The sequence below is a fragment of the Neodiprion virginianus genome, chromosome 1, assembly GCF_021901495.1.
Source record: "Neodiprion virginianus isolate iyNeoVirg1 chromosome 1, iyNeoVirg1.1, whole genome shotgun sequence".
Lineage (NCBI taxonomy): Eukaryota > Metazoa > Arthropoda > Insecta > Hymenoptera > Diprionidae > Neodiprion > Neodiprion virginianus.
The window spans coordinates 35865406-35879192 of NC_060877.1; the positions used below are offsets into that span (position 1 = coordinate 35865406).

At 42.0% G+C, this 13787-nt stretch overlaps 2 protein-coding genes across 11 annotated transcripts in view; one reads left to right on the plus strand and one right to left on the minus strand.

Annotated features, from left to right (window-relative positions):
- The window catches only part of LOC124305770 (dynein intermediate chain 2, ciliary), a 47931-nt gene extending 35514 nt beyond the window's left edge, over nt 1-12417 (minus strand). The window contains exon 1 of the mRNA XM_046765546.1: nt 12351-12417. Coding sequence (XP_046621502.1) covers nt 12351-12416 — 66 coding nt within the window. The 5' untranslated portion in view covers nt 12417. The remainder of the gene's footprint in view (nt 1-12350) is intronic.
- The window catches only part of LOC124305725 (potassium/sodium hyperpolarization-activated cyclic nucleotide-gated channel 2), a 165824-nt gene that overhangs the window by 26570 nt on the left and 125467 nt on the right, over nt 1-13787 (plus strand). The gene's annotated exons all lie outside the window — the stretch shown is intronic.

A 13787-nucleotide genomic window follows, 5' to 3' on the forward strand; every position in this document is an offset into this window, starting at 1 on the left:
GAAATTGTTGTACATCTATTAGAATGGTTCGATCTTATGCTTAAACCTTTTTAATCGAAAAATGATAATACACGAACGTCGAATCAATCGAGTTGAGTTTAATGGAAAGGTTCTTTCCTTCGGAGAGAAGGAACAACTCAAAAACACAATTAAAATTATGATAAATTTTTAAAACATTCTCATGAAACGACTCGTCTCCTTGTTGATTTTATAGAAATTCCTCGCGTTACTTCAAAACGCATATGTTTTCATTTATTATAGAAAATATACGTTAGATACTTGTACAGATATACATCGTATCAGGCGCATTATACAGTAAATTGGAAACGAATCGCGCTGTTCGAGACGTGAAACAGTGAGGCGTGAAGTGTTCGGAGCCGTCCAATTTCCCTCCCGGTAAAATAATATAGGTATACATATATGTACATATACGTATGTACAAGTATAGTTGTGTGCATATAAGTTAGGTGAGCGGGATTTAACCTCTCGGGAATGAAAATACCTTACGATTAGCCAAAAGGTGCATCAAGTTGTTGGAAGAAATATCGACCTGTCTTCTCGGAGGGTGGTTGAGAATTTTCAGAATCTTATCCGTAACTTTTGGCTCATTTTATTTTTTTCGCAATTTTTTTTTTTTTTTTTCTCTCTCTATCGGACTCATCTCGCCGAGATTTTTGGAAAATTTGACTCGAGGTAAAGAATATTATCCTTGGGAAGTTTTCGAAGATGAAAGAGATTTTTCGTAAATGTTAATTACACCCTGCGGTTTCTTTGCCACTCGTTTTCCTCAACGTTTTCTCTCCGCCATTCGGCTTTATTTACTCTCCTTTCCCTCACAATCAGTTAATTCTTCACTCCAGCTTTGAATATAAAACCTCCCCGGCCTCGTCGACGTTGATTGACTATCCGTAACAAAGAAAAATCACCGCAGCCTGCCTCTGCGCACTGCAGCAGTCACTGAAATCAAACGTTCCTTCATTTACGGACCGTCTTCTTTTACTCCTTATTCTTTTGCTTCTTCTTTTTTTTCAAATCAATTTTATTCAAAACTCTCACGCAGATATTTCTTTTTCACTATTGACGAGGACGTGCCGATAATTCTCAGCCGGAATAATCAAATTTTCAAGAAGTAATGTATAATTTTTATGAATATATCCACTGGTTTTACAATGTTCAGCTAAAAATGCGGTGATAAATAATGTTGGGAATAAAACCTGTGAGGTTTCGCTTTTCAGGGCGATGTTGACTCGCATTTTTTGATTTTCCAGTCGTTTGTTCAATCGTATCGTGTTACGAAAGTTGACAAGCATTTTTTTTTTTTTTTTTGATACTCAGTAACGAGGTATATTGATTCCATTTCACAAAACTCTTGGCAAATTTCAATATCGACAATCTTGTTAACAAAATATAATCCTAGTGTGCAGATGATGATGTGGGAAATTCCCAGCGAGGCGATTATTTAATTTCTCATGATTCCACACACGTGATTACGATTCTCGTCATTCGTTCAATCAGTTTGGAATTATCACAAGTATTACAGTGCAATTATTATGCATCTGGACAAGGTATTTATTTTACAGTTTAACATTCAAATTAAGGTGATCGGTTTCCGAGTTCGCTGATCGAAATCAAAAATACAAATTCGTTCGCACCGTAATTTACACTTTCTAAAAGGTTTTACGATTCTTTTTGTTGGATGAATTTCTTCATTTGATTATCGATAGACCATAATCTGCAACAACTGACGATAGTCACAGAAAAAAACAAAATTCCTGACCCTTGAAAGTTTTCTCTCATTAGCGTAATTTCTGCAAACACTGTTCCGATGAAATCGATATAAATATTGATACTTTTTCATCCCTTTTTTCCTAGCAATGAAATTCTTTTTCAAACTGGCATTGCTAGTATCAGAGTGCAGTTTACTAAAATGTCAAATCGAAACTAATAATCGCGCTCCGCCAAATTGAACAATTAACAAAGTTCGTTCATCGCTGATATCATACTACGAAAAATTGAGATTTTGCAGATCGTTTGATCACTTTCGGCAAGGTGTTTGATACACAATCACTATAATCACCTTTCTCATAAAAAATATCGGGTGTGCAGAACCGTGTTATTAATAAAGGTAAAAACGGAGGGTGAGGTGCGAGAAAATATCGAAGGGAATATTTATTGTTCTCGCTGTCTATCTGGTGAGCGAAAAAAAAAAAGGAGGAAAGAAACTGACGTGAGATCTAGGACGGCAGCGAATGGCCAGTGTAGAAATCTATAACTGAACTTCATCGCGTTTCGAGGAAAGCCGCCCCGAGCTGTTTTTCTCCCCGTTTTCGCGCAACGCGACCCCGTTATTGGGATCTGTTATGATGTTTTTTCTAACCGCGCAGAATCTCGCCGTGCGAAAAAGAATTTTTTTCTACCTATAACGTATACAGATCACAATATTCTGACAGGTTTCTTGCAATTTTTTTTTTATAATCGCAATATGCATATTTCTCGCAGATTCTAACATCTTAATGTTTTTAAATTATCTCGTCGTTCCAGTACACGATTTTCTTGTTTCTCTTTATTTCAGCTCATTGTCCGGAGCAAAAGAGAACGAGGATCTTAACGATTTAAAAACGATCTCCTCCTTGGTTCGATCGTTTTTCTTTCTCTTTTGTTTCATTCTTTTTTCTTTCGTTGAATGTGTTTGATGCTTTTGCTCGACCAGTAATAAAATAATATCTTGCACTGGTCAAACAGCTCGCGTGAATGTGGAAAACAGTAGTAGAGTCGTTCGAAAATTGCACGAAAACGGAAATTTGATGATACAAAATTGATAAAGTGAAAGTTGAGTTAGTCAAGCTGAGTGATTCATTGAAAACCAGTGTCCGTCTTCATTATGTACGGAAAAAAGTGAAAATAATAATGAATTCAAACTGAGAAAACAAAAAACAAAATTTCCATAAAAATTAGGTAGATTGTGATAATTTAAACTTCTTTCACCGTTAAAATTACACGCCCAAATATTACTGTACTACAGTTCACCTTGGATGAATAATTTTTTGTTTTATTATTTAGAAAATTTTTCACCAAACTGTATACCTTTGACGACTGGTTATAAGCGTTCAAGCACATCTATAAAGGTGAAGGTAGACTTGTGTCTAAAGAAAAGAAAAGAAAAAAACAATGTTAAAAAAAAAAAAAAAAAAAAAATTTCGGTACCAGCAAAAATTTCATCCCATATCCATGAGAAAGAAAATCGAAGAAGCGCGTTACCGGGCTGCTGAAAAGCAGGGATCAGTCACTTTATTCAACGAGAATGGAGAGGAAGAAGAAAATAGGTATAAAAAAATTTTTACGTCGCCGGATTTTCCTCTTTCTCTTCTCCTTCTTCTTCTTTTTTTTTTTATGTTTTGTACTCTTGGAAAAAAAAAGACACGAACCTCTATTCGCTGGTGCATGGCTCTCGAGGTCGCGCGATAACTCGCAGTCGCTTCTCTTTACGTAACTTCATTTAATGTATTTCACGATGTACGTACATATAGATAGATCATACATACCAATGCAGAGCGTTAGATGGGTATAACAACGTAAGCTGTGTTTATAAGGTGGCTGCTGGAAATACGTGCGTTGTGTACGTGCAGCGATGCAAAGAAAACTGCAGTATAAAGGAGAAGCGTCGTTACTGTTGAGAAGCTGCTCGGAACTTGACACATCGGTCGTAACTTCCAAATCCTTGGGAAATACTTGATTCAAACTTTTTCAGTACTTTCAACGATCGCGATGTTTATTGGGTGACACGGATCAGGAGGCCTCAACTTTCTGCAGGTTTTATTTATTCGTTTCTCTTTCTCTGTTCACAGTTTTTTTTTTTTTTTTTTTTTTTTTTAATTTATGGATAATAATTTACGATTGTTCGAACAATTCTGACCCGTTCGTCAAACCTTTGTTTCGATTTATTCGTCCCTAGGACTGGTAGGCGTCAGGAAAATTATCAGGCTACTGTAAATAGTCAGGAAAAGGATTCAGGGAATTTTATTAAAAATTTGAAATAAAAAAGATACAACTAGGTACACTGAAAAACATCACTTTGTTATGTTACAATATTTTGCCATGCGATATGCATGTTAAAATGATACTTTGTACATCAGTGACGTGGTTTGGATACTATAAACACGTTATTCGAATGACGCAAACGCATCATCTGCCAGTGGATGTTTGCACGCATGTGGTTCCGTAGCGCAGGAACGAATGTTGTTCCTGCAACGTCCCAGCGGAATTCCTGACTACCACCAGGGTATTTTCCTTCCACATCGACAAAGACTAGGACTATAACCCTACACTCGAGATATCCTTTCCGCGAGGGTTTATTAGTTACCTGAATAGTTTGAGTTCCAGAGTTTATTCACCCGTCGTTATACCGGATATCCGGTACCACCTAGCTGTTATTATGTCTCACGTATTACGTCCCCTAAGACCTGCACCGATAAAGCGGACTCTCAACTCTGAGCAACAACATCAGCTTGTATACGGTATAAATTTACTTCGCATTGAAGTGGCATCTCGCCACTTTATTGCGATCAATAAAACTTGCCCGTTGCACGTTTGATTCAAAATTCTACCGTCCGGGTTTCAAAAAATGCACGGCACTCGGGCAGCGTATGTTTAAAAATTACGACACGAGAGTGACTAACCGCAGGTTTTTCTCCGAGATAGATGATTCGATTCGGATGGAATCGGTGAAACGGTAATAGCCTGAAAATATTGCCAAGTAATACGAATGTGGGTCGTCGGTGCGGGTCTCCGGGGTGGATTTCGTGAATTTCTCGGATTAGTACTGGTCCACATTCCGGACCACTCGATTGCGCGATTTTTTTCTACCCCCGTTGCAGCGATACTGCGAACAGTGGTTAAGTCCGGTGGATTATAGGGTTGGTTGCTAGGTATAAAAAGGCGTGCTAGTTAGTGTCGACGAGGAGAAGAAACGACGCGAGCACCAAGTGGTTAAATCTTGTTGTTGGCCGGGGAGAGTTAAAGCTGCTCCGTTTGTGAGGGAACTAGGCGTCTTAATCTTAAATTTACCAGATGACGTCTTCCCACACGGCTAGGCGGCTGCCGCTTAAACTGCACGCGATACGCCTTCATTTTGTTGCCCAACTCGCGTTGCCGCATCAAGTACCTTTTCATCTCTTCTCCCGTCATATTTTCACTTCCCACGTTAGCACCGTCGCACCTATTCAGACAGCTTCATTCCACGCGGGGAAAATTGACACGCATAAATTCAAGCCTTAAACTCGACGAGGAAGAGAAAGAAACGAACGGGTTTGATATTATTTGCTTGAATAATGGGGAGGTCGAATGACGGAAAGTTTGAAAGTGTAATTTGATTCATGATTGCTTTTTCAGCCGCTATAGTAACGGTCGAATTGCCACTCGACTCGACTAACTATTCTAACTAGAATATTCATGCCGCTTTATGCGAACTGTACCGAATGTCAGAATTACAAACTGCGTCGTCTGAAAGTGAATCTTGCTGAAACACGAAGAGAATTCCCATTATCGTCCATTAGTTACGTTTGGATATTACCAGGATTAGCGAAGCTTGCGTAAAGTAACACTTGGGGTCCAGAGAGCCGTCGTCAGCGTTGAAATGTTCATATCCGGTAGTTTCCTGAACGTTGTTTTTCACGTGAAAAGAGACGGTTTATCGACTGAACACGACCCCCTGTATCCGCAGCACGTCGACCCCGACAGCTAAAATTATCGATCGATTTTCCACCGAACAATACCGTGTATTTCATCTGCCCCTCCGTCATTCCCAATAATTGTACTTCAGTTTATCTTCTCAGTCAGCTATTACGTCGGCCTCTATTCGTTTCGCGTCCTACACCCTCCACCCGGAACTCGGCCAGGTATGGAAGCCCGTTCGAAGCTTTTATTGGACGTTCCTCGAGGTGTTGGTACGTCTGGTAAAGGACCGTACGCGGTATTTAATCCCGAGCAACAGCGTTGTTTCAATTGATCTTTGGTTTTATACGTTAATCAACACTTACCGTCAGCTGGAACGTTTCCCTCTACTTGGCTACAACCTCGAGACAATCATGAACGTAATTATCGCGTGCTCATTTACATGTACAGCCTGACGAAACGGCGCCGTTTTGAATTCGGAAACTGAACCGAATTCCGGTTAAAGGTGATGCCGTATTACAGAGAAATGTGCCAGATATACCCTACTTAGCTAGCATTTGGCACGTCGATCTCATATTCGCGGACGTGACCTGAAACTCCTTTTGTGACAATCGGCTCGAGGTGAACACTTCGCAACGACAACCGCACGGCGTTGAAAATCCAACAATTAGCTCTTCGGTGGTTTGTTCTGAAACCTACACCTTCTGAGTACTAACTAACATACTAACGTATTGAACCGTGTACTTCACTCGAAGTAGGTAAAAGCAAATTTCCGCACCGAAAGCTTCAAAGGTTCAAACTGCATATAAGATGCATCAAGATCAACGGGCATTGAGCAGGTCTCGCAGTCTCTCGCTTGTTACCAGGCGTCTGTTCACCCGAAGATAAGTCGGAAGCTCTTTGAGACCCGACATTGTATCCGTTCGAAGGTGTTCGACGAAGCAAAGGTCAGAAGCAACTCATCCGCTTGTTCACCCAGTTCTCTTATATTCGGAGACTTGCGGCTGCCCGAAATTGCAGAAGAGTGAAAAGTCAAGAGCCGGATGGCTCGTTGAGAAAAGGAACTATTTTTCACACGATGCACCAACGCGACGCTCTTTGTTGCCGAATCTTCCGCCCCCCTTTCCTGTTTGCTCTTTGCTACCCGTGGTGGTTTCATCGCAACAGTTTCACCCTTGCCTCGCTTCGCCTCGCTCGCTCGCTCGCTTTGGCCCGCACCCTCCGTTTGTTTAGAGGCGTCCGTTGAAAAGGAAGGCCTCTTTGATGCGGCTTTTATCATTGTCAGCGGTTTTGTATATCCCACATGCGCACATGCATACACAAACATACACACGCGCACACACCCAACTTTACATGCTCGATGCTTGATGCTTGACTGCGCCCTCCAGGTATTGTCCGCTTAGACTTGGGCGTTGTTCTCGGTGTTTTCTCTTCTCGTACAGCATACCTTTTCTGAAAACTCTTTCCGTTCACCAGCCGGGTAACGCGAGGAGGAATTTCTTCTGCACAGCACTTTCCCTGACAACGGTGCATCCAGCGGCTGGCATCGACTGGCCAATGTGCCGGTTCAACTTGGTGTGCAAAGCATCTCATACAGCGGTTAGCTCGTTAGGCAACACGGAAACGGACATCCCATCTTTTTGATGGATATTACACACCTGTGAGCTACTACGTTTCAACGGGAGTAACGAGACCGATGTCTCGGGTCAACTTCTCCTTAGAACAGTTCAAGCCCAAAACTTTGGGATTACTTGTCGTTAACTCAGCTTCTCGGTGGCTTGGCTTTTGAGCGTTGTGTGCAGGGTAGGATTCTTTTCGTGAGTCCGGAATTGTGAACATTCATCAGTCGTTAACGAGAAGTCGGAATGATTAGTTATTTGGAATCAAGAATCTTGAGAAGAAGGGTTTGCTCGAGTCAAATATGCTTTCGTGCATTTCAAATATACTTGAAAAAAGTTGGGGAAAAGAAAATTTTTGAATTAGGTAATTTATCCAGGTACTCTCGCCACATTTTTTACACACGACTGAAACAAGGAAAAGTTTTTTCAACGACAAACCTGAGAAAAAGTTCGATAAAATTAACTCTGATCAGGTGTGAGTCCCGACCCTTTCATCGTGTTAATCGAATGGGCTAACGACCATTCGATTGAGGCACCAGCCTCTCAGAACTTTTTTCTCCTGTCGAGATATCCTGCAGCCTGAGTGTTAAGGATCAATGGGTATGAAAAAAGCTCGGTATTGATTTTCGTCGGTTTTTTACTTGGTCGATATCACAGAAACGATGATAGCAATAGTAGCTTCAAGGACAGCTGCTAATTATTGTTCGGTTTTCTTGTTGGGAGTATTAGTAGATAAAGAGGCAACTGCTGACACAGGATGAAGAGGTTTATGAATATATGAATAATGCCAATTTTCAAGTCGCGGAGAATCATTTTCTTTTGCTTTGATCATGCCTCGATGATGAAAAAACATTTTGGAAAAAATGGCCGTCTATGTTGTGTTATGACCACATTTTCACGTGCTCGAAGACATTAAGTGCAACTCTGATTCTTGCAGAAGCTAAGACTACACTATGATAAAGATTTTCTGAAAGGTTCGTGTTTTTCCTCGTTAATTCAGTCACACTTGGCCTACTTTGATTCACCTTCATTCACTTTAACCCTCGACTCGAAATTCCGAGTGGAGAATTTTGAGAACCTTTCTACGTAGCACGACTTCGCGATGTATTATAACCCGGCACATTCATACCGTTGATAGCGGTAAATATTTTCAATGAAAAATGAAACGAGGATTCAAAACGCTTTGCTGCTTCTCAGGCCTGAACGAGAACCTCCTCGAGACCGGCTGAATCATCTCACTTCTGTTTTTCCGTTTTTTCCACTTCATTTGACGATTACGCAATTACACGGTGAAAATATACCCCGCATAATACCGTGAACGGTTAATTCGAGTAGAGACAGCTGTTCACCTTCAGTATTTGCTCAGCGGTGAAAGATTGATTTGAAGTATAACTTCGCATAAATTATCTTGGGATTCAACCATCGAACAACAATATCTGTAGTTATGAGGAAATCTGATGTATCAAATCTAGAGTCTTCTGAAAATCAAGTACAAATTCGTTCAAACTTAGTGAAAACACGAGACTCAAGTTAGTAACGTCAACGTAACGAAACATCATGGAATAAATCGTTGTACAATTTTAGAACGACTTTAAAGGAGTTGACTTTTCAAGTTATGAACATGTTTTCTTTGTTATGATTCACTGGCTGAATTTCAGACAATCCTAATGGTGCGAAGTAACGATTTTTCTGAGCATGCATTGTTAAAGTATCTAACGTTACTAACTTCAACCTCGTGTGAAATCGAGAAGAGTTTCAGAATGTGAACCTTGAGTTGATCTTTGGAACATCACTTCATCTTGTAAAAGGATTTGACTGTAAAAGAGATGCCATAGACGCGAGTGAATGATAGTGTCTTTTTTTCAATGTTTCCAATTTCTATTAGAGTTTAATTCTTATTATATGATCAAAAGCAAGATCCAGAGAGCAGGTGACTTTGGTCTGTATTCGTGGAACTTCATTCGAGTCATTGACATAAAACGTATTCAAATCCTGCACGGCAGTGACGGAATCCTAGGTGACGGAGGGAATGAAAGCATTGCCCGTGGGAAAAGCTCAGGCGTAGTTATCTTTGCCCTATAACATCCACGTGGAATAATATCTGGGACGACTGGTTCGTTGGTGGCGGTAAAAATTTCTCCTCGGAAATATCGGAACCACGGTCGAAATGGTTCGAGAAGACGCTTTTAAGCAAATTATAATACCGCCCAGAGTTCAATGTTGACTTGATCATCGCGTTTCAAGTTCCATTTACCTGCAACGTCCTCGTACGCGGTGAGATTTTCACGAGACGAGTGTGTAACAAACGAGAGTGTACAAGGCGAGAGGGGTCGAAAACAAAAACGGAAAAGCGTCATTGAGATCTTTCGACTTCGAAATTCCCTTTCTTCGAACCCTCGAGGTAGGCATGCGACGGGTGGTCAAACCTGCTGGGATTTGGAACTTGTGTCGTTCCGAATCTCTCTTTGTTGGAGTAGTAAGAGCGCCCTTCTCTTACTACTCGGAAGACAAGAGTCGTTGATTTCTGAGGGGAGAAGATGAGACGCTCGGGTCCTGACGAGGTCTTCAACCATGTCGCAAATGCCTCGCTCGCCGAATCTCTCGTCTCAAGTCAAAGGGACGGGCATATCCATCAAGGCACTTTAGATCCGTACCGCGTGGCTGCTGCAATCTGGGATCTGTGGACCCAGACCTCACACCCGTACAGTCCAGAGTTATCGGAGTGGATTTCTAGCGGACTGCATGCAGCACCTACACGGAGTTTATTGAGTTGCTCAGAGTTCGAGAGAGTTGCTTTCGGCCGGACCAGCAGATGCAGCCGGTACGGTTAGCTGGCTTGTTTCTGCGCAGCGATAATATCTTCGCAACAATCGGATCAGGCTGTACCCACACGCCGCGATGTATCGTGCATGCCGCAGACATTACAGAGTCCAGCATGAGCCCCAATCGATAAGTGACCCATATTGTATCCCTCTCCTCATTCGAGCGCCCTTTCCCTCTTTTTCTCTTCCCTCCCTCTTTCGCTATCTACATCTCTCTCCTTGAGTTTCTGCAGTGGTGCTTTGAGCTCGAACCCGGTGCGTGAATGAGCTATCTTTAAGTTGTTCCGGAAGAGCGTATATAGTGCCGAAACCTGCACGTTATCAATTTCCGGTACGACCCTACGAACCGCCCCTACTGCCGACTTGGCAATGACGTATCGCACCCCTTGGTCTGTACACGTGTATCACGGATCATACGCGTGAAAGTTACTCGGTGATGTGAAATCGGATAGAACGGAATGAGACAAGCCTTTCTTGAGTTTATCTGCAAAAGTTCCACACACTTCCAAGTATCATGATTCTTTCGATTACCCGTCAATCGAGGTGATAAGTAGAAACTGAAACCAGGTTGGAAACACATCACATTGCCAACTTTTCTTCTTTGTCAGTCTGGCAGATTATGCTTTTCATAAAATAATCGCAGCCTAACTGCATTCTCCCCACCAATTTGTTAGAGTTTACTCGCAGAGGTCCCCTTGACTAAGTTTTAAAGTTCAAACAGTCGCATTACGTGTTTTGCTCGAATTCTGTTTCTGGGTCAAACCGTCAGGGTTTTTTGTACGGTGTAATTTTTTTCTCTTGTCATACCAGCGACGAGTTGTTTTTAATTCTCTTTTTGTTGGCGAAAGAAAATTAGGGATCCTTCGGTGGCAAACTTGTGGCGATGTTAACGTTCGTAGGTATGTAACTCGGTAATAATGCTGGTCAGGATTTCTTGTTCACGGAAGATTAATTCGTGCCATTCGCAGGAAATTTGACGTACCCATACTGTGAAATGGGGAACAGAGGTGACTCGTCCATACGTACAACATACGGCTGCACACAGTCTTCGTTTAAAATTGATCTCGTGACTTTGGAGTTCAGGGGGATATGAGTTATTGTCAGGGTATATATATATATCTATATATCTTCGTGTATCTACAGCCGCTTCTACCGCAGACACTGTGTGGTACACACAAGTTGAACACTTGAAATACTAAAAGGGAACCGTGTAGGGCACCAGCAGCCATTATATTGCACCTCGGGAGCCTGCTTCGTTTCTCTTGCGCGTCCATTCCAAGTGGTAATTCAAGCCGGCTTAACTCGATCTCAGTTCAACCGCGAGTAAAAAGCATAAACGTTCCCACTTTAGGTATACGAGGTCTGCAGCTTATATTATGAATTTGTGTAAACTAACGAGGCAATTACAACCCATATATGCACGTGTCTTTTTTACGTGTAATTTGTTATTTGATAGACTTCTGGTAACCATTAAATTACCTTTGGTTCCACAGGCTTCGATTTTTTTTCTCTCTTTCGAACTACGCCTTTTCTCTAACGTTTTTCCATTCGTTTATCGAATTGATAAACGAATGAAGCAGACGCAACGTTTGGAAAGTTTTTCAACTTTCATGGAGAATTGTTTCAGAGTGCGGTGTGTCGTTATCGATCGATTACCGTTCGTGAATTTGGTTAATTTGCATGAATTGCCATAGCTCGGTGTGCAACCAAAACGAGAGCTTGAAAAGCTTGAACAGATGTTCCAAAATGTCTATGAAAACGGTTAGAAACGAGCACGCCGATGCCTGAAATCGGTTTATTTCATGCGTTGGGAAGTTAGTTGTTTAATAGTCACAATGGTCACGATGGTATAAAGATAAACACCAGACGCAGACTTGAGCGAATAAAATTTTCATAGCATTCCTAGCGGCAAAAGGGAAGTCAGATCAACGGATGTGTAACATCAAGCCCGTCGATAATTGCGTTCTCACGTCGAACGGAAGGCAAAACCATACGGGACGATGGATCATTGTTCACTTGTGTGCGTGTGTGGCTTTCGAGCTAGTTGAACTCGAGTAGTGCGTCAAGTGCGTCGAGTGCTTCGGTCACGTTGAACCATTCATACGGTGCCATGTGCCGGCCGTGCATTTGCCTTCCAAAAAAAGAATGCACTGTAACATTTAGAGGCTTCGAGAGTAATAAAACGGCGTGAAATCCAAGACGTGGAAACGGATGGATCCTTGGATCAGCAGCGCATTACCGTAAATAGTAGACGCGGTGTTTCGGTTTTTTGCTTAAAGGCCAGAAACAGCATTCGAAAACGCATAGAAACCCTGAAAAAGTGGGCATTTGGAGATAAAATTAATTTCGGAAATTTCCTCGTTCGATTTGGGGTTAAAGTTTTGCGAAAATATCTTGGTGGCGATGTTACACCTCTTGCTTGGCCATTTATACGCTCAGTCCGTGAGTTATCCTTGCCGTTAAAACCGGGATTATTTTATTGTTATACACAGTATGTGTACGTACGTACGTATGTATAAATCGCGCAGTTATATAGCGATGGAATTAGATAATAAGCCTCTTGGTAAGCGGCTGGTAGGATAGGTATATAAGATGACGCAGGTGCCTACCGTGCCTCTTGATTACCTTACACTGTGCGAACACAGATGATACTTAATTGAAGAGACTGCGGCAAACGAGAGAAAAAGAAATAGAGAGGGAGAGAGAGAGAGAGAGAGAGTGGGGTGTAAAAAAATGAGAAAACGGCAAAACCAGCCCGCCTTTAAACGGGCACTTTGGACCGTGAAAATCGAATATCTGGTGACAGCGGTGGGATGATTTTTGCCGAACGGCTCGACGTCCCTTGAGCAGATTAAAATCAACGACCCAGATCTCTTTGGCCCCGAGTCGTTCGCTGTAGATAGGCGGGACTCCCGTTGCCGTTTTTCGAGAGGACTCTCCTCTCGAGTCTCGGCGGGGGCGGTTTCGGGATCGGAACCTACAAGGCGCATCGAAGACTCGGCAGTATCTCGGCCATATCTGCAAGCCTGGTAACCGGCTCGCAGTCATCGAGTACCCTCAAAACTCTGTAATATAATATTACGTACCAGTCACAGTCCACCCCTCAACCCTCACCCGGCACACTTCACACTCCCTCTTTCGTACGTCTCGCATTCTCTCTATCCACTCAGCCATCCAACCCATACCCCTGACCGCCGGCGATACGAGAACTGCAGTCCACTCAAATTCCGCGTTACATATTATATTAAATTCTGCAGGTATACGCCCGGGCTTTAATACCGACCAACTACTCCACGTCGATGGGCTACCTATAGAGGTCATCGACGGTCATGCGGCAACCACGTTATTGGATTCCTATGAACGCCGCTGCGTTGTTCTATTTTAGAAAAAATTCCGTTAATTTTTCGTTTTTTTTTTTTCTTACTTTTCCTTCCACTATCCCGTTAACCATTAATATCCAAACCGCACATTCGTTCGTTGTCAAACTTCTGTTATCCCAGTTTTGACACGGTGAATTTTTTATTCGGGTCAGGATTCAACGAGGAACTTTGGAAAGAGAAAGACTTTGGATGTTGTACTGTAAACAGGTGACTACCGGTCTTAACGTTTCCGATTGTGAAACGTCAGGGGGAGGCTTTGAACTCACCAGAGTTCAGAATAATGCTGGGTAAAATTT